The sequence below is a fragment of the Typopeltis vanoorti genome, chromosome 7, assembly GCF_054136105.1.
Source record: "Typopeltis vanoorti isolate ZY-2024b chromosome 7, IOZ_Tvanoo_1.0, whole genome shotgun sequence".
NCBI lineage: Eukaryota > Metazoa > Arthropoda > Arachnida > Uropygi > Thelyphonidae > Typopeltis > Typopeltis vanoorti.
In genome coordinates, this window is record NC_143555.1 from 60,919,007 (window position 1) to 60,941,348 (window position 22,342).

Here is a 22,342-nt window from a genome sequence, read left to right on the forward strand (position 1 = left end):
GTTAGTGTTACTGCCTTCTAAAGCCTCCACTCTTTGAGGACATAAGTCATTACTTATCATAAGCAGTACTCCACCACCACATTTTCCCCTCCTCTCCTGCTGAAAAATGCTGTACCCTGATACTTCTATTCCTTTTACTATATCATCTTCCGTCAACCACGTCTCGGTGATCCCAATAATCTTTGGCCAGGATGACGCTATCAGCACCACCAATTCATCTCCTTTATTCCGGATACTCCTGGCATTAGTATAAATCATAAAAATGTCACTGCTTCTATATTTATCATTACCCCAACTGGATTCAGTGTTACCTGATGTCATCCACCTTCCCCCAAGCACCCATTTCTACAAGAGGCCACCCCTGCTACCATCCACCCTGAGAATTCTAGTTTCCCTGCATTGAGACACTGACTCTTTCAAAAACAGCAATCTCTCCAGATGTCTATGCACTTCCTCATTCAAATGCAAGTGGTCTCTCGCATATGGCTCCTTTCTTTCTTCAAATGGTTGGCGGAGTGGTTAGCGTATCCACTCTCCAGCCAAAAGGCTGTGGGTTCGAATCCCACCATGGGCATGTATGTTTGTGATTGTCTGTGAAAATATTAGTGGTGATGGGAAGTAGATGGCATTGGTGTAGGTGATGATTGTAGTTGGAGAATTGGGTGGAGACAGAGTTGTAGAGTAGGTGTCCTCCCTCGATGAATCTTTGGACTCCCTGGAGGTGTATAATAATAATAATAATAATAATAATAATAATAATGCCCTCCATGCATCCGCATCTTCCAATCCTCTCTTCTGACACATTCTGGCTATTATGTTATTCACTACTACTGCTCTTCTGCTCAGCTCATCATTATCACACCTGGGTAGCAACACACTATCTTTCCTCTCTGTGTTTTCTTTTGTAGAACCTCAAGCATGAATCTCAGATCTCTCACCACAGAATTTAAACTGCCTCTCAAGTCATTTGTGCCCACTATCACAATCATCCCATCAACTCTTTCACCCCCGCTTAATTGCCATAGCCACACTTTCTATTGTTCCTCCAGGCAAGTGCAGAAAAAGGTTCCTCCATCGCCTCTGGGATCCTATCTTGCACACCACGGATCATCGAGTCTCCATAAATCATACCTCTTACCACTATGTTCCTTGATTGCTCACCTGCATCCCTCACTTTCTATTCTCTAACCCTTTCTCTCTGTGTTTCCCTACGTACTCGCTGTCCTGGCATCACTCTATCCCTGGTTCAGTACTACCTCTCATTCTTCTTCCCTCTCTCCGACTGTTTCCATTCTCTCCTCTTCTATCATTCCTATAACTCTCTCTTCTACTGTTTCTATTCTCTCCTCCTCCTCTTCTATCATTCCAGTGGCAGAGCTAGGGGCGTTGCGGATGGGGTGCTCCACCCCGGGCGGCATTTTGAACCTTAGTCTATACATCGTTTTGACTTTTTGTAGCATTTTTGGCATGTATTGAGAGGGGCGGCAAAAGCTCTCAATGTCACTGTATCATTTCCATAACTCTCTCTCTCTCTCTCATTCCCTATCTTCTAATGTTTCTATTCTTTCCTCTTCTATCATTCCCATAACTCTCTCACTTCTACTCTGATTTGCCTTATCTCATCTTTCATACTTCTAATCTCATTCCTGAGACAATTCATTTCGATAATATCTGGGTAATACACTAACAATTTTTATTTTCTCACTCTCACTTCTTCCAACAACCTTTTCATATCCTCTCTCATATTGAATTTATCACTAGTTAAATTATTCGTGCCTATCAGAATTACAACCTCTTTTGCTTTGCTTTTCTGTTTTTCATTTGCTTGCATTATATTTTTAATTTTTATTCCAGGGAAAATTTGATGTTATAACCCACTGATCGATGACATGTTTTATGATAGAGTCACCATACCAAATAGCATCCTTCTTTTTATAAAACATCTATTTATAAATGTTTTCCATTTTGCTGCTGAACATTTTTATTCTTTCTATGTTGCTCTAAATGCAGCTCTACTTTCCCTCATCATCTGTTTAATAATCTGCTTTAACCTAGCAATCTCAGAGGTTAAATTATTTTCAATATGCCCATCAGTATCGTCTTTAACAGACAAAACCTTCTTGTTCTACTTTGCTGTTCTTGTTAGTATTCCATTTCTTCTGCATTTTTGGCACCATTTTACAGATATGACCATAAAAATAAACACACCAATACTCTAAAAACACAAAAATCTACTTTAATATACTATAAAACACTAATTTTCTAAGGAAAAACACAACAAAACAGATGAAAATCACCATCGAATCTATGAAGGCAGTATATGTTTTAAACTTTTTTGGGTATTAGGCTTCTATGTAGGTTGAGGGTCAGGACCTGGTCATAACAGCTTCTGCCAGGTCTAAACCGAGCTGGTTCATTGGGTAAGATGGCTTCTATTTTTGGAGAAATACTAAAGAGAATAATCCTTTCATAAATTTGTAAGGAATGCAGAGCAATGTAATAGAACACTAGTTAAGGTAATCTGTTGATTTGTTAGGTTTTGGCAAGGCTTTTATTTTTGATTCATACCAATGTTTTGGGAGTCGTTCATCATTTATTACTCAAGAGAAGAAATTAGATAGCCGAGATATTGCTCCTAGATCAAGTGAGTAAGAAAGTCTGGATGGGTCATCAATGCCAATTGTTTACCTGTTTTATTTACTTTGATTGCTTTTTTTATTTTTTACTTTGCTTTGATTTGATTTTTATTTGCTGCATCAATTTCATCCAGAGTTATTGAATTGGAGTTTGCTGAAGGTAAGAAATCTGTTTTGTAACAAGAATGGATCTCTTTTCATGTCTGTGGGAATTTTAGGTTTAGCTTTTTGTGCTAAGATTTTTGCAATACTTATCTGGGTTTAGTTCATTAGTTCTGTTTGGAGTGCTGGTGCTTCCAAGTCACCAGAGCAGTGACCAAGCCTTACAACTTGATCTGGTCAAGTTGAGGTTGTTCATTTCTTCATGCCAGCATGCTCTTCTACCATTATCCAAGGATCTTAAGAGGATAGAAACGATATCTAGATGGTTTTCGTGCTCATACTTGGCCAGAAGAATACTACTTTCAGTTGATCAGCATGATGTGTAGATCTTTTTGAATCCTCTTGGAATATGTCTCTTGTCGGATACTATGAGAAGGTTAGTGAATCTTGCAAAGTCATCAACTGTAGGTGGAATTACATTGATATTTTTAATGAATTCAGTAAATTTTGGCCAGTTTGCTGTAATGAGATTCCATTAAGGTAGTGGTAGCTGTTTATTCTGGGGATTATAAGTCCGATAGTAATTAGGCAGGTTCAGTGCTGGCTGTGGGGAAAAGGGAGCAGTATTTGATAGGTTAAGGTGAGTGGATTTTCTTCCATATCAGTGGTGGTAAAGCAGAGGTCAGGGGTTATCTCTGATCCCCATCTTCCTGATTTCAAGGTTCTGGATTACTTGCTGTCATAGAGGAGGTGGAGTATGTTTGTTAACATCTAATCTTTCAGATGCAGGCCTGGGTTGTTATCACTATTGTATCCCCATAATGTACTGTGCAAGTAGAAATCCTCGAGGATGATGCCAGGATGGGCTGGCTCAGGAAGTGTGAGGCGTAGCCAGTCAAGCAGAGGAGGCTTACTGTAGACTGAGAAGCTGTGCAGATGAACATCAATGAAAAAGTCACTCTGTGAATGGCCCAGAGATTTTTTCCAGATTTGCTTTAGCATAGATTGCCAGGCCATGTTTATTTATTTTTATTTTTATTATTATTTATTTATTTAATTTTTTTTATCAGGTTTATCAGTGAGAAGGATGCAGCCAGGAAGAATAGTATTTCTTTGTGAGGTGTAGTAAGTTTCTTATAAAGGAATAATGTCTAATTTGTGCATGGTAGGGATATTATTTAGTACCTCTGATTTCGATCTACTAAATCCCTCAATGCTCCACTAGAGAATAGTCAGGCAATTCCCTATGTTTCTGTTTGATTGCTTTCATTCATTTTTAAGGTGAGTGAAATGATTTGGAGACTGTAATAAACTTTCTGAACATAGACCTAAGCTATGGATGAAAACTGCGTTGACCCAGGTGACATTCAAGCCAGTACTATAATTTGATACTGTGTGCTTATTTTATGCAGTGTCCACGATATCATTGTTGGCATTTGGATGAGATATTATTCAGAAGTTGCTACTTCCTAGCTAAGGACCAGTGCAGGCGACCATCAATCCCCAAACCCGAGCCCATTCCTGAGATGGTCCAGACACTTGTGCAGCTGCACTTACCTGGTGGACAGTCACTGTGGTTGATCTTTGGGGATACCTCCTCAGGTGCATGCTTATGCTATGGCAGCATAGAACACTATATCACACTGTTATCTTAGGGTTTTTGTGGCATTTTGAAAGGCCTTGACAAGAGCCACTCCAGCACCTGTGATGGTAATGTTACTGTTGGTCCAGGACTTCTTATTCATCAGGTTATCCCCATGTCTGGGGAGGGGGGGGGGGATTACTATCTGTCACCTGGGGACCCATCTGGTTGCAGTCAGGGTATTCAGCTTGGTTGTGACCTAAGTAATCCTTTTTCTCCAAGTAAACACAAGACGTTATATATTAATGTCCTGTGCTCAATCTGTAGTGACTTTTTTTGGTTATGTATTTATAAAATAAAAAAGTAAAATAACAACTCTGCTAATGTGCTTTATTCGTCGTAGGGAGTAGGCGAAGCCATTTTAGCCCTGTTAACTTTTTTTGGAGACTGGGGGAAAGTCAATCTCTATCATTAGTGAATCAGAGATAACTGGCTAAAAACTATCACTAATTTTAAATGACATTCAACAAAAAGAATCTGGAAGACAAGTACCACCATCTCATGGTCTCTAACCCTAACCCAATACAGGTACACTACTGATTTTATGGCAATAGATGGACCATCACCTCCTTTAGTCTGGAAAAAATTATGAAAACGCTAGTTTTGAAAGTCTCAGGACTACACAAACTAGTTCACTAGGCCGACACATATGCCATTGCATGTAGGCAAAGCTATATATAATGACCCATTGAAACGGTACTCTGTCAAAGTGGTCTAGATGCCAATTTGGGAGGGTATTATTGTAACATTCTTTATAAGTTAAACAAATGATAAAGCTGTTTTCATTTATACTGTACTGTACTGATAAACTTGTATCATTTCTACATGTACTGTAATTGTACTACATTAAATCATTTAACTGACTTTTTGCATTTAATACCTGTTTAATTAATAGTTCTGTTTCACTGATACTAGAAAACTTGAACTGATGATTTATATTAATGTATTTCATTTATTCACTTAATTCATGTTAATTTACATTTAAGTTTCTAGCATCCATGATAGTTTAGATAGGTGGGAGAGGTTTAGTTAGTTGAGCAGACGTGCACTAGGAATTATTATTATGCAATCTCCACTGGTCTAGCAAATCTGTCAATCTGGTATGGTTCTGGATCCATGGGTGCCAGAAAATCAGTGGTGTACTTGTATATTATTATCTGAAACAGTATAGGTCTACAGTTGAATTTCTTGAGTTTATGGGATGAAAACCAGTTTTCAGGAGGAAAAAAAAACCCAATATACCTGTGCCAGAGATTGGCTAACTGGGGAATGGGTTGAAGAAAGGATTAGGAAAAAGTTCCTTTAATTGGCAACTAGAATTGAATGTAGAAAGTTTTTGCTTGAGTAGCCTAGCACTATGTATTTATTACACGTTACCTTTGTTTTGTCTCAATTTATATTCAATCCTTTCTTTTTCCTTTCTGCATTCAATTCATTGTTCATTTCTCAAAGTTTTTTTTGCTGAATTTCCTAAAAGAACAATGTCATCATATACATGATTTAGCTCTTTTCCATTTACTATAATTCCTCTATTATTTCTTCTAGAGCTATAAATAATTTAAGTAAAATCTTTCCTTGTCTACCTTACTTTTTTTTTTTTAATAGGAAATTTCACATTTGTTCATGATTTCAGACATGCAGTTGAATTTTTATATTTTGTGAGTCCAGCATGTTCTGGAGTTTGGCAAAAGTTTGATTTGTTTTATTTATTCTATTTGTAATAAGTTTTGCAAAATTTCTGTATACTGTTTAGAGGAGGCTGACTGCATGGTAAATTTTAATATATTCTGTGCACTCTTTTTTAAAAACTATAATAATGACAGCCGAGTGGTTAGCATATCCGCTCTCTACCCAAAAGGCTGCGGGTTTGAATCCTGCCGTGGGCATGGATGTGTATGATAATACTAGTGGCAGTAGTAGGCGGTAGATGGCGTTGGTGTAGATTATGATGGTAGTTGGTGAATTTGAGTGGTGGAGACGGAGATTTGTAGAGTAGATGCCCTCCCTCGATGAGTCTTTGCCGGCCTGGTTGGCCGAGTGGTTAGCGTATCCACTCTCCAGCCAAAAGGCTGCGGGTTTGAATCCTGCCGTGGGCATGGATGTTTGTGATTGTCTGTGAAAGCACTAGTGGTGGTAGTCGGCAGTAGATGGCGTTGGTGTTATATGTTGAAGGTTGGTGGAGTAGTGAGCCGATAAGTTGTAGAGTTGATGCCCTCCCTTGATGAGTCCTTGGACTCCCTGGAGGTGTGATATAATAATAATAATAATAATAATTCCAACTCTTTCATATTATCATTCATCTTAGTCGTGATGTGAAAGTGCATATGTGTGAAGATCAGCATGATCTTCTCTCGTCTCTTTGATAATAAAGAGACGAGAGTAGTTGATGAGGGAAAGGCATATAATTAATTTTTTTTTTTTTTTTTTTTGATTTTGCAAAGACATTTGACATTGGATGCCACATGAAAAGAAAGGTCACAAGTAGACTTCCACAGAGATCAGTATTGGAATCTTTGCTTTTAACCTTTATGTCAATGATATTGTAACTGGGTTGCAGGGAAATGTTCAGTTATTTGCAGATGATATGAAGCTTGGAAGGGTTTACTAGTAATAGTGATAATGTGGTAGGCATTTTAGGATGATTTAAATAAGCTAGACAGATGGACAAATGAATGGGAATTTCAGTTTAATGTAACTAAATGCAAAGTCTTGAAATTTGAGAACCATTGATGGCAGACTGCGTATTCTAGTCGTAGATCAGTGCTAGGCAAAGTGAAAGAGACAAAGGACTTGAGAGAAATTTGAAGTTTATAGAACATACTGCAAAGGTGGTGATCCAGAAGACTGCTGCAATACTAAGGCCTCTGACTAGTATATACAAGAGTGGTGATTCCAATGTATAAAGCCCTGATAAGGAAACATCTTAAGTAGTACTGTGCTCATATCTGGTTACCAGGATTTAAAGAGGATAAATTAACCTTGGAGAGGGGGGAGGGTACAGAGGTAGATAAAAAAGATATCAGGACTTTATAACATTGGTTAGAGGACAAATTGAGGGCATGCAAACTACAGAGTTTGGCGGATAGAAGACATAGCATGATTGAGACATCATGCCTCCTGCGATGAGTCTTGACTCTTGTGACTCAGATTCACCATGTATTTTTAAAACGTCTATCGATAGCTCATATTCACATCTTAACACTATTCATGCTATTTATTCCATACTGAACTTCTTTTAAAATATCAGAGATTTCTTCCTCCTCGATTTGTAGTATTACAATTTTCATTTCGTATTGGTCCAAGTTTTGGAAATCATCATACAATTTGGCATACAAAGTTTTTGTTCTTCTCATGATCTGTTTTTTTGTCTTTAAACAGTAATCCATTTTGATCTTTTAAAGGTGATTAAGTTATTTTGTCTTATAGTCAACTTCCTTCTCAGTTCCTTTTAAACTCATACTGTTTTCTACTATAAGTCTGATTTTCTTTGTTTTAACATTTCTAATTTCTTTTGTTATTTTTTTTCTGAATGTTTTACACAGCTAAGAGAATTCTGTTCTAGTTATCCTACATAGATCTCTTTTATTTTCTGAGCAGGATTTTCTTTGGATAGTTTTATTTCTTCCTTTGGTTAATTTCACCAATCTCTCCAGAATTATTTAGTTGAATTTCTATTATTACTTAGTAGTCTTTACTTTATCAGTCTTCATTTATATTAATATTAGCAAACCTTTCTTCTCTCTTTTTTAGAAGAGATCTTGTTTTTCCAGATTTAGTAAATTGAGTGGTTTAATCAGTTTCTGTCTTTCCAATCTTTTGTTGATAACTTTTAGTATCACTAGTTCATGCTCATTACTTGTATTAAAAACAATTTATTATATGAATGAGAAGATTATGAGAAGACCTTAGCCAAAGAGATCAAGGGTAATCCCAAAGAGTTCTTCCGCTATGTGGCAAGTAAGAGGAAGAATGACTTCGGAAGGATAACCTTAATGGGTGCTGATGGTATTGAGGTGACAAAATCAGATGTAATAGTCGAGTTACTGAGTGATCACTTTTCAAAAGTCTATCACCCAAGTGAGGATATCTCTATACCTACAGCAATACCTAATGTGAGAATTGAAGCTAAAGAATCAGAGGTATTAAATATATTGCAAAACTTAAATGCAAACACTGCGGTAGGCTTAGATGGAATACCAGCTCGGGTGTTGCGTGAATGTGCAAATGAATTGTCAACCCCTCTCACCTGGATATTTAACTTAAGTTTGAACTCTGGTATGGTCCCTAGGGAGTGGAAGTTAGGCAAAGTGGTTCCTTTGCATAAGGGTGGCTCTAAAACTGCGGTATTGAATTACAGACCAATCACCATCTCAGGAGTAGTGGTAAAAGTATTGGAAAAGTTGGTTAAAGACAAAATTCAAGAATGGGTGGATCAGGATATGATACTCTATAGAGGCCAACATGGTTTTGTTAAAGGTAGATCCTGCCTTAGCAATCTATTAACTATTCATAATAGAATAACATCTGAGTTGGACAAAGGAACTGGCTACACAGTGGTACTTCTGGATTTTGCTAAGGCTTTTGACAGGATACCCCATAGAACACTGTTACGCAAATTGGAGCAGATGGGAATGGATATTAAATTGGTGATATGGATTGGAGAATGGCTCAGGGAGAGATACCATAAGGTGGTGTATGGAGGAGCCGAGTCCAGAATGAGGCAGGTGACCAGTGGTGTGCCTCAGGGCTCTGTGCTTGGGCCAATGTTGTTTAATTTGTATATAAATGATATAGGAAACGGCTTAAAGGGAGATATTCAGTTGTTTGCTGATGATGCAAAGTTGTGTAGTGCAATAAAAAATCAAGCTGATGTTGAAAGTTTGCAGGAGGATTTAAATAAGCTGGTAAAATGGGAAAAAGAAAATGGATGTCAGTTCAATGTTGAAAAGTGTAAAGTCATGCATTTTGTGATTAAAAGATTACCAGCTGTGTACTACATCGATGGAAAGGTACTCCAAGAGATTGATGAGGCTAGGGACTTAGGGGTATTGGTAGATAGGGAGATGAAGTTCAGAGGACACATTGCTAAGGTGTCCAAGATTGCACATAGGATTACTTGGTTGTTGAGGAACACACTGACATCCAGAGATAAAGAGGTTATTATTCCCCTTTATAAAGCATTGATACTTCCACATTTGGATTACTGTGCTCAGGTCTGGTCACCTGGATTCCTTGGAGATGAGGAGGCTGTGGAGAGGGTTCAGAGAAGAGTGACCAAGTTGGTGAGTGATATAAAAAATGCTCCCTACATTGATAGATTGAGAGCTTGTGGATTGCAGAGATTGGTTGATAGGCGAAGAAGAGGGGATATGATAGAAACATTCAAATTACTAAAAGGTTTTTATAGGATTGATGCAGGGGAAATGTTTCAGCTGTGTGAAAGTGATGGAAGAACAAGAGGTCATCTCTGGAAATTAAAGAAGAGTGTGGTTAACAAAGGTGTCAGAACAAGGTTTTTTGCCTGGAGGGTGGTGAATGAGTGGAATTCATTGCCTGACTTAGTTGTGAGCTCTTCGTCTGTAAATGAATTCAAGAAGAGATATGACAGATATTGTTTTGCTAGTTTGGGTCTCCCGCGATGAGTCTACTGACTCCATGGAGATACCCGTAATAATAATAATATATTGTGTCTCAGAAAATGTATTTTCTGTTGGTTAATACATAAACAAGGTATTCATTATGCAGACTCTACACAAATAAAAGATTCATTATGTAGAATCCTGTGCTTTCAGCGAATTGTATCAATCTTTCTCTATTTTCATTCTTCAGGATCAGGCCATATTTTCCAACTGCTGCTAGATGTGTCACTTTTACCTACCTCAGCATTAAAGTCTTTCATCAAAACTGCAATGAACGTGTCATTGCTATTTAGTAGTTGGGCTAGTGTTTCATAAAATGCATTTATTTCTTCCTCTATATGGTCTGAGGCTGAAGCATAAACTGAGGTAGGTGTTTAAGTCCCAATTAGTAATATCTATTTATTCAAAGGTTGAGTTCTGCAATCCTGTTTTTGATATATTTTATCTCTTGTATTTGATCTTTTATGGAACTTTTAATTAGGAAACCAGTGTCTTCATGGGATCTTGGAATAGAGAAAAATGCACTACCCATTTGTACTCATTTATATATGCAAATGCAAATTCATTACACATGCACTTACCCTCATCTTACTTATTCCTCTTACACTTACTCTCATCTGAAAAGATGAGGATAGTGCAAGAAAAAAAGATAGACAGAAATAAAAACTTTAAACTGTTTGAGAACCTTATAAGTAGCTCATCATGCCTCTATACCGAAGGTTAGCATCCCATTATAGTGAATGTGTAAAAAAAAAGCAAATGGAAAATTATCCAAGTTTCTTTAATCTGAATATCACTGAAAACTTTTGGAAGTACAAACCTTTGAAATTCTGTATACGTAAAGTGTCATCCCAGAAGAAAATATGTTCTTTGTCAACCATGACATACATGTGATATCGCCATCTTGCTGCACGAGGCCGGATTCTAAATTCTACAATTGAAGACTGATTGTCTTTCACTGCAATTGCTGTCAGCTGAGTAGCATTGATAGGTGCCTCTGTAAGTATCAATATTTTATATATTATTCATTTAAAAACTATACTTTATTCATATTAAGTGAAACAATTAAAAACATAAATTTTATTAGTTGTTTAAAAATTTGCAATCAGTATTAAAATAGACAGTAAATATGGAGCAAAACTAAGATGACAAGATAAAGAATTTCTTGAAAAAAGAAAAAGAATTTTCTTTCTCGAAAATAAGTCCATAAAATTAACAAAGGGGTGATAACTGGGAAACCTCAATGTATCCTTTTTAAGAACTGACCAGGTTTTCTGACCTAATGTCCAATCCTCATCCTCTCGTGGTGCAACCTGTTAAGTATTAACCTTGATATTGAATGAACAAGAAGCCTAGCAATTTAGGATTTAGCCAACCAAATTGTATTCTTATTGGCTTAAACCATCATGTTGCATTATGGTTTAAGCCAATAAGAATACAACATGACAGAATTTCATGCTGCATGGGAGTACTGGACAGTTAAATAAGGTTCCTGTTCTTTGTGTCAGAAACTAGGATGAAGAGAAAAAAAGTCAGCTACTGGAACAAATCCCAACTCAACATTAACAAGGTTCACGATTCGTACTATCAACATAAGAAGCACCAATCAAAAAAAGATGAAACTAGCAGAAGAAGTGGATAAGTACCACATTGGCATAATAAGTGCCACAATAACAAATAAACAAAAAAAGGCAAGATCTTTCTGAGTAACAAATACAAGATGTTCTATTCAACCAATAACAATCAGGGAAAAGGAGAAGTAGCTATAGTACTCAACACCAAATATGATGATAATCTTCTTAAATGACAAGAAATATTAGATAGAGTGATGTGAGAAAATATCAGAATGGGAGAACTGGATGATGAGACTTATTTGCCTATGGTCCCAGAGAACTGGAAGAATTTTTACAACAACACGTGGAAGACATAGGGTCCTCACCACATGTCGTTATGCTCGTAATCAATCACGAGTTACATCATGGTAGCCAACCTCCTAGATAGTAGATGACACATAAAAGAAAGAGGAGGAAGAACCATTAGAGAAAGCAGCTGACACAATGAAAAAGGAAGAGTTGATCCTTGTTGGAGATATAAACAGCAGAGAAGGAAATGATTACCAGACATATGGAAATATTTTGGGAAAATTAGGAGAAAAGAATGAAGTTAATAATAATGGGATGTACCTTCTGGATTTCAGTTCAGGACATGCACTAGTTATTACTATGTTCCAACCTCAAAATGTGCACAAATTCACATGAAGAAATGCAAGCAAGATTTTTCTTATTGCTTGCAAGAAATGCAAGCAATAAGAAAAATCTAACTGACTATGTTATTTACAGAGGAGGCATAAACGTTTTACGGTGGCTACATTACATAATTCATGAGACCTAGTCAGATAGACAAATTCCACATGAGTGGAGTAGAGTAGAGTTCTCAAAGTATCCATCTATAAAAATGGAAATAACAGTTGATGTGAGAATTATTACAGAGGAATTTCGCTACTTAGTGTTTCTGGTAAGATTTATCCAAGCATTCTTGAGAAAAGGCTAAGAAATATTATTGAAGGAAAGGGGGAAAAAAATCCAGATTCTGTTCTTACATCCATCCCTGGATGTAAGAACAGAGGTTGATGAATTGGAGGTACTTAAGATATTGCAGAATTTTAATACAAAGATAACTGGCAATGTTATCTTTGGCTGTTATGACTGGGCTGTTAAATTTAAATCTCAACTCTGGCAAATTTCCAAGGGAAGGAAGGAGAGTAAAATAATTTCTTTGCATAAAGGAGGATCCTAAGTCTGTAGTAGCAAATTATTATTATTATCTCAAGACCCCATGGAGTCAAAGACTCATCTAGCAGGTCCTTTTGTCATGCACACAGCTCATCATACCGTGCCTTAAACACACTCAAATTCTCTGCAGACACCACAACACTCTCAGGCAAGGCATTCCAATCATTCACAACTCTGTATGCAAAAAACTTGCATCTCACTCCCCTGCTGCTCATACCCTCCTTATACAGCTTCCAGGGATGTCCTCTGGTTTTTCCCTGATCTTCAACTGTTTTCTGTAGAACCTCTCAACATTAATCCTATAACAACCCCTTACTAACTTGTAGGACTCCATCATATCACTCCCCCCCCTTCCTCCTACCCACTATACTCTGTAAATTGCATCTTCTCAACCTTCCCTCATATTTGACATTCCAGAGATCAGAAACTACCTTAGTAATCGTCTATGGACCCTTTCAACATCTCTTCGTCCTTTTGAAAACCAGGTGACCAAATTTGGGCACAGAAGTCCATGTGTGGCCTGATCAAAGCTTTATACAATAGAACAAGAATCTCCTTACTTCTACAAATCAATGTCCTCTGCATCATTCCCAGAATTCTTTGTGTTGTCCTAACAATTTTGGCAATGTGTGCCCTAAATTTCCGATCCTTACCCACTATCATCGTAAGTTCTCTTATTTCCTCCACCTCCAACAATATATTCCCACAAGCATAAATTCTACATCCCATCTTTGTTTCCAAATTTTAAAATCTTACATTTTGCAACATTGAACTCGCATCTACATTTCTGTGCCAATTTCACTCAATTTATTCAAGTCTTCTTGTAAGGCCACAACATCTTCTCTACTCTTCATAGTTAGTCCCACCTTTGCATCATCTGCAACCAACCGAATATCCCCATCCAAATCTTCGCTAATATCGTTAACATATAGGTTAAACAGCAACGGCCCTAAAACAGCCTCCTGAGGCACACCACTAGGGCCGTTCCTCTTCCTGGATATTGCTGCCCCATACATAACTTGCTGATACCTATGCCAGTCTCTGATCCAATGCACTAATCTAATATCCAACCCCCATCCACTCTAGTTTGACTATAAACTTATCATGCAGTAATCTATCAAAAGCCTTTGCAAAATCTAAGTATACTACTTTGTATCCCTCTCCTCTGTCAAAGGAAGCCATCACATTATTGCAATAAGTAAGTAGACAACTAAAACATGCCCTCCCTTTATCAAATCCATGCTGTCCATCTAAGATAAGTCCATTGTTGTCAACCCAATTCTAAATCCTAGTTCTCACCAGCTTCTCCAACAACTTAATCAAAACACCTGACACACAGATAGGCCTATAATTTGATGCTTGAGTTCTATCACCTCCCGTATGAAGTGGCACAATTTTGCCTTCCTTCCACTGCTTTGGATCCTGATGCAGTGCAAGATTCATATTAAAAATATATGTCAAAGTGGATATCGACTCCCTGGCATATTCCTTCAGAATACCTGGTGATATATTATCAAATCCCACACCCTTATTAACATCAAGTTTTCTCAATTCCTCTGACTGTAAATGAGCAAAAGGTGCATACCTCTTGCTCATTTACAGTCAGTCTCTCCTTCCCATCATTAACTGCTCTCAATCTTTCCATGATGTTACATTAACAAGAATGAAAGACCTTTATGAACTGCTCGTTAAGTATCTCCACTATATCTTCCACATTTGTCCTTATAACATTTTCTCCAATCAATGTCATCTTTCCATAATCACTCTTTTTTTTTTTTTTTTTTTTGCTGGCTACATATTGAAAGAACTCCCTAGGGATTCTTTTTGACTTCATTACCTAACTGCTGCTCATACTTCACTTTTGCAACCTTTACCAACCAAGGCATCCTCCTTGCCTGGTCTTTGTAATCCTCATGGAATTGGTTATTACCACTTCTCTTATGCTGCCCCAATAATGCTTTTTTTTCTGTATCATATGCTTAATCTCTTCATTCATCCATTTCACACCTACCTAATTTAACCTTCTGACCCTCGGAATACATTTAGCCATTGCTTCTACTAGATAGTTCTTGAATATCCTCCAAGCTGCACTGATCTCTTTTCCAGCTAACTCTCCATTCCGTGATACACCTGCAAGCTGTCTCCTGAGCTTTTCATAATCACCAGCCTTGTAGTTCCACATATACCCTTTTCTCACATAAGTCCATTTAGTGAGAGTGATCCTGAAGTGATTACCACCAAGGTAATAACTTCAGGGGTCACTCTCACCAAATGAAAGGTGATTTGACATCTCATTTATAATTACATCCTCTGATGAGATGAGATGATCAAATCCAAGACCCTCAATCATCATGTGCCTTTGTTACTTACAATCTGAGGTAGTTGTCCCTCAAAACTCATTTTCTTTAAATCTAGTTGCTGTCTCATCATTCCAGTCTTATTGCCATAGTTAAAATCACCCATAATAATCAGTGTTTTCTTATTTGCTTGGCTAATTTGATTATACATTTCATAGTCACTACCATCCACATTACCACGTCTATATCAGCATCCAACTAAGTATTTCATTCTATTCACCTCTATCTCACATCATACTGCCTAAAAACTACTGACACTATTTCCCTCTTGCATCTCTACTTTGTATAGATGCAACTTTCACTATCATCAATAGCACTTCCCTTCCCTTTTTATCCTCACAAAACATGTCATATCCTTCCATCTCTATTCCTGTCAGGTTGTCGTCCTCATCCAACCATGTCTCACTTATTCCAACAATTTTTGGGTGAACAGACTCAATTAATGCAAACATCATTTGTCATGTTTCTTACACTTCTAGCATTTGTACACAAACAAAGCAGCTTATTCCACAGCTAGTTCCACTGACACCACTTATTCGATGTAACTTCTCCATGCTTAACTTGAGCCATTTCTTTTTCTCCCTATTCATCTTTGAACCTTCTTCAGATCCAACTGTTTTCCCTTGATACCAAGTCATTCCCTTTCCTTTTTGTCTACAAATGTATTCACATCTTCTTGGAGCATCTGCCTTTCTCATGCTGTGTTCCTCTGTCCACCCTGAGCCTCCCCATTTCCCTGTCTATCAAGCACACCTGTTCTCTCATTCTCTATACACTCATTCTGCTCACTTCTTCATTCAAAACCACCTCTTCAATCTCTCCTGTCTTACTCTCCCATTTTCCACATCGGTTACTACTTGATCAGATTCATTCTCTGCACTCCCTTCTCTACTTTCCAGCAGCAGTCTCTCCAAAAGACTCACCAAAACCACTCAAATGCAGTCCATTGCTCCTATATAATTCACTTCATCCTTCAAACTCATTCCACACATTAACAAACTGTGCTCCTTTTTCCTCACATATTTCTGCTAACATATCATTCCTAATCTTTGTTTGCCTCATCTCACCACTGTCATACCTGGGCAACATGCTTAATACCTTTCCTATCACACTAATCTCTTTTATCCACCTCATGATATCCAATCTGACGTGTTCTTTGTTTGCAGTCAGGTCATTTACAACTACCAACTCTTTTGCTTGCTTACTTCTCATATCTGATGCCTCAATCACTCTACTCATTCTACCTCCAGTAAAACATACTTTATGCATCCTCTCACCCAGCACCCCTTTAATAATTGAATCACTATACAGGGATGGGCAAACTGTGGCTCCCAAAGTTACTCTGTGTGGTTCCCGAGACAATTAGTTTTCACTGGCATTTTTTCTAAACTTTTATATTAATAATCTATAGTAGTATAGTATGAACCAATATTAGAATATTTTATTTTGTAAATGCTTTAAAGATAAGTAAAAAACAGATATTTTGAAACTTTACATTTTTAGCTTTTAAATGGTACCGGCCAAAAGGGTTGTTAATGTGGATTTTATTATCGTATTTGGTTGATAAAACATGTTTCGACATTTTATGGCCTGTGTCGCTCCCACCAAAATTAGTTCCAAAAGTGACTACTATGATTGCTGCATTATCCACTGCCTCTGTCGCCAGGACTCTGCATCATCACTCTTCATGCACTGCACACAAGTTACGTGCTTGTGGTAGTAGCGGAACATACTAGTGAATTTTGGTGTAGAAATAAATAATTAAGATTGATTTTAGTGAAAGTTATAAAACCTTTGTTTAAAATGACTGAGCAACAGAAGAGTATAAAACGGAAATACAAACAACTGAAACAATCCTTCGTATTGTTTCAGTAAACTGAAACAATAGGAAGGAAAGTCAGAAACACTTTATAATGATTTTTTGAATAGGTTTGAGAAACTAAAAAAGTGAAAGGCATGTTTTGAATTTCTTGTGAATCCTTTTGTGATTGATGTCATCAACAATGGATGTCCTGTTGTTGCACCTTTTACTACGGAAGTTGCTTCAATAGAGACAGAGCTTATTGAGCTGCAGGAAGATGTGGGTTTGAATCTAGTACATAAAAGCTCATCTATAACTGACTTTTGGAAAGAAATCCCAGAAGCAAAGTATCCCAATCTTCAAAAAACTGGCTTCGGACTACTCTCTGTTTTTGGGACAACTTACTGCTGTGAATCTCTCTCCTCTGTAATGAAATTTGTCAAGTCAAAACATCGTGCTATCCTCACTAACAGCCACCTCACCAAGCTTCTTAGAATAGCTTTGACATCCTACCAGCCAAATTTTAAACTATTAACTGCATAAATTAAGAATCAATCAAACCAGCAACGAGTAGAGATTAAACATATTTTTCTTTGGTGAGTAGGACTACTATATAGTTGTATTTTTTATTATTTATAAATACAATTTTAAAATAATATTTTCTGCATGTCTTGAACATTCAAAAATGTATTATATGTGGCTCTTATTACTGAAGAACTTGCCCACCCCTGCAATACACTGCCACTTGCAGGTCTTTCATTACCTGTTTTATACCAATATTATTTGTTTTCATCATTTCCACTCTTCCATACATATCTCAAATTCTCTTAACTTCATTCCGCATCCATTTCATCTTTTGTCTCATCTTAACGAACTGATCTTTCAAATCTTCCATTGCATTTTCACTGTCATTCATTCTTTCAAACCTTGTGTCACACTTTCACCTGTAATTCATTCTTTTGAACCTTGCATCACACTTTCACTCTCATTCATCCTTTCAAATTTCGAAATTTTGAATCTTGCGTCATACACACTTGTTCACAGTCAACACCGCTCTCCACCTGATCTTTAACTTCACTTTGTTTTGTAACTTCCACCACATTTGCATCACTTTTGCTTTCTTACCATCGATTGTTAAGTTTCTCAGATTGCTCGTTCTCTTTTCACAACTTTTTTAACATATTTTCACTGCTCTGTTACACCATCTTTTTCTATCAGATGAGCACTCATCCTCCTCACAGCATTCTTGCTACTAACACTTTCAGTTATCAACATATTAGAACTCATCAAATCCTCATTTAGCTCACACTTTGCACACACCCTCCTTCCATCTGTCCTAAACATCCACAATTTATCTATATAATCAAATGAGTACATATAGCACACCTCACAATTCATGAAACAACTGAAATCGAAATTAAATTCCTGCATGGACAAAGCCGCTGCCACTTTCCTTCACCTGTTACTATACTGAGCTCCAATTTCAAAGATTTGAAAATAAACTTAAACAAAACATCCAACACACTAATAACACTGCAAGCACACAGCTTTTATAGCAACTCTTACTCATGCAACACACACTTATATACTATTAATTATTTCAAAAAAAATTATCTCAAACATATATATATATATATATATATGTTTGAGATAATTATTTATGTTTGAGATAACTATATATATATATATATATATATATATATATATATGACTACTACTATTAACTCAGGGTTGGATATGTTCATTTTTAATATAAATTGACTAAAAACCCCAGAATTATAACAAATTGAGATTTATTTGAAACCGCAACATGTTTCGTCGAGATTGACTTCATCAGGCGTTAAGAACACAGAAAGATATTAAAAGACACTGAAAATAACACTGAGACACTCTAAAGCTATACAATTATAAAGTTACGATATTCGACTGTAAATTACAGTTATTATGAACTTGTGCTATAGTCCGTGTTAAAGTTCTATTGTTGTACACTTGTGCGTGTGTGGAACCATGCGATCTCCAGTATCTGATAGTAGAGTTGAAAGAGTCAGGCAAATTATAGCTGAGATTATTGTTCATATGAAGAGGGTCCAAGGCGATTTCTTTTACTCTACAATGCAGCAATCTACCTCATCATGGAAAATGGGTAGGTTTGAAGTTGTTGTCCAATTTACTTCATGTCGGCGGCTTTCGTTGTTTGTGTTTATTGAAAACATAAGAGAACATAATATAAGAGAACCAGAGCAACTGCCCTATCAGGCCATGTCCTGTTTTCAATAAACACGAACAACGAAAGCCGCCAACATGAAGTAAATTGGACAACAACTTCAAACCTACACATTTGCCATGATGAGGTAGAATGCCGCATTGTAGAGTCAAAAGAAATCACCTTGGACCCGCTTCATATGAACAATAATCTCAGCTATAATTTGCCTGACTCTTTCAGCTCTACTATCAGATACTGGAGATCGCGTGGTTCCACACACACGCACAAGTGTACAACAATAGAACTTTAACATGGACTATAGCACAAGTTCATAATAACTGTAATTTACAGTCGAATATCATAACTTTATAATTGTATAGCCTTAGAGTGTCTCAATGTTATTTTCAGTATCTTTTAATATCTTTCTATGTTCTTAACGCCTGATGAAGTCAATCTCGACGAAACATGTTGCGTTTTCAAATAAATCTCAATTTGTTATAATTCTCAGGTTTTTAGTCAGTTTATATTAAAAATGAATATATATATATATATATATATATATATATATTCATTTTTAATCAATATCCGAGGAGGTGGTAAAAGTACTGGATATGTTAGTCAAAAAGGGAATTCGGGAATGGGTGAATAAAATAAGAATATGATACTCCATGAGGGGAAGCATGTCTCTGTGAAGGGTAGGTCATGCCTTAATAGTCTATTAACTTTTTATAATAGGGTGACAGCTCAGTTGGATAAAGGGAATGGCTACACAATGATACTGCTGGATTTTGCAAGATATTTGCATAAAGGCATTTGGCAAGATGCCATGTGAAACATCATTATGCAGGCTGCAACAAATGCAGATGGATAGGAAACTGGTGATATGGATAGAATTATGGTTCATGGAGAAACACCAAAAAGCAGTATATGGAGGAGCAAAATCCAGGAGAAGGCAGTGGTGTGCTGCAGAGCTCTATGCTTGGACCACTGCTGTGTAATTTGTACGTAAATGATATAAGAAATAATTTGAAGGGAGATATTCGTATGGTAACAGTTAATCAAGGTGTAGTAGAGAGCTAGCAAGATGATTTGAACAGGCTGACAGTATGGACAAACCATAATGGATGTTGATTTAATGTGAAAACGTGTTAAGTTATGCATTTTAGGATACAAAGATTTCAAACTGTACCACGTTGATGAAGCCAGGGATTTGGGAGTGTTAGTAGTTAGAAAGTTGAAGTTCACATGGCATATTGCTAAGGCAGCCAAGGTAACTCACAGGATTAATTGGTTATTGAAGAATATGCTAACAAGCAGATATAAGGGAGTTATAATTCCTCTTTATAAAGCCTCGATATAACCACTTGTGGATTACTGAGCTCAGGTCTAGTCATCTGGGTTTCTTGGGGATGAGGAAGTAGCAGAAAGGATACAGAGGTGAGTCACCAAGATAGTGGGTGGTCTGTGGAAGTGTCCTATGATGAGAGACTGGGGGTTGCCAGATTGCAAAAGTCAATTGATAGGCAAAAAAGAGGGGGATGATATGATAGAAGCATTTATCAGCATGTATTAAAGGATTTTGTAGGATTAATACAGAGGAAATATTTCAGCACTTGGCTAGAGGGGGCAGGAATTTTTCCAATTTGGGATACAAAGATTACAAACTGTGTACCACATCGAGGAAACTGTCCTCCAGGAAATTTCAAGGAAATTTTGTAATTTCAAGGTCATCCCTTGAAATTGGAAAGAGTGTGGTTAGCAAGGGTGTAAGGAAAAGATTTTTTGCTTGGAGAGTGGTGAATGAATCAAATGGGTTGCTCATGTCAGTTTTGAGTGCTTTGTCAATAGATTCAAGGAGAGGCATAACAGATAATCATGCCGACAGTTCTAGTATCCCATGATGAGTTTCAGATTCATCATCCCAGCCAAGAGGATGAGAGTACCTGTCAAGGACATGGATGTTTGTGATTGAACTACTAACCAATTGCATATGTATTACTGTGACCTGTGTCCTGGTACAGTATGACTTTCGATGTCTTTGCATCATAAAAATCAGATAAAACTATTGAAGAAGTAACTAGTTACCAAATACCAAACTTCCAACTACATACACACTGTCAACATACAAGGCAAGGTGGTGGAATATTAATATTCACAAAACAAAAATTAATACTGAAATAAATTAACTGTAAATTTAAACATACTGAAAACATTTTCATCAAAATAACACATGCAATTCATCAACATCATCTGTGTTAATACTATTCATAGGCCTCCTAACTTAAACCTATTAGAGAATTTTTACAAACAAGAATTAAGATAGCTGGCTCTCGTGCTCAGAACCATGTGCAACAAAACACTTAATAGTAATTGGCGATATATATATATATATACACACATACTGCAAATGGCAGTAGATGGCGTTGGTGTTGATGATGATGATGGTAGTTGCAGTTCGTTGTAGTTGCTGGATTGAGTGGTGGAGACAGAGCTGTAGAGTAGGTGCTCTAATCTCTCTCGATGAGTTTTTGGACTTCCTGGACAGTGTTAATATTGCACATCGCAATAACACTGTGCAATATTAGACCAGCTATCTATGTACCTGATACCAACAATAACTTAATACACTAGATAAAAAATGGTTGGAAATAATATCAGAGCATCCTCTATAGAACATGTACAGGCACAACCAATTAGCTAGACAGCAGCAACTTTAAAATGCAAAGTTGCAAATCATTATTTCATAGCAATAAACCTGCATAGTGGGAATTCTTGTAATATTCTGAACCTGAAAAGAAGTATGTAAAAATAATAAATGTGGAAGTGCCAAGAATAACCAAGAAGTAAGAAAAACCGACTAGAAACAAATGGCATTACCAGATTTTGTAGATACCTTCTACCCAAACATTAACCTCACACTAGAAAAAATACATAAGAAAAAGACAAAGATAATCAAAATACAGACACAAACAAGCCAAAATCCTTGGATAATGCAAAACATAATTTTAGATGCACAAAGAATGGATCCCTTGTGGAAACAAGTGATATCCAAGTAACTCCACTTTAGAAGCAGAATACAAAATAATAAGAAACAACTTTACAATGCAGATAAGAAATTCTATTATTATTATTATTATGACAAACACCTCCAGGGAGTCCAGACTCATTGA

The 22,342-nt window shown here is 36.8% G+C and overlaps 1 protein-coding gene across 2 annotated transcripts in view; it reads right to left on the bottom strand.

The window, feature by feature from the left end:
• mesh (sushi domain containing 2 mesh) overlaps positions 1 to 22,342 on the bottom strand; it is a 373,145-nt gene that overhangs the window by 202,286 nt on the left and 148,517 nt on the right. For both annotated transcript variants that reach the window (XM_090395295.1, XM_090395296.1), the window contains exon 14: positions 10,840 to 11,016. In XM_090395295.1, the coding sequence (XP_090251421.1) occupies positions 10,840 to 11,016 (177 nt within the window). The remainder of the gene's footprint in view (positions 1 to 10,839; positions 11,017 to 22,342) is intronic.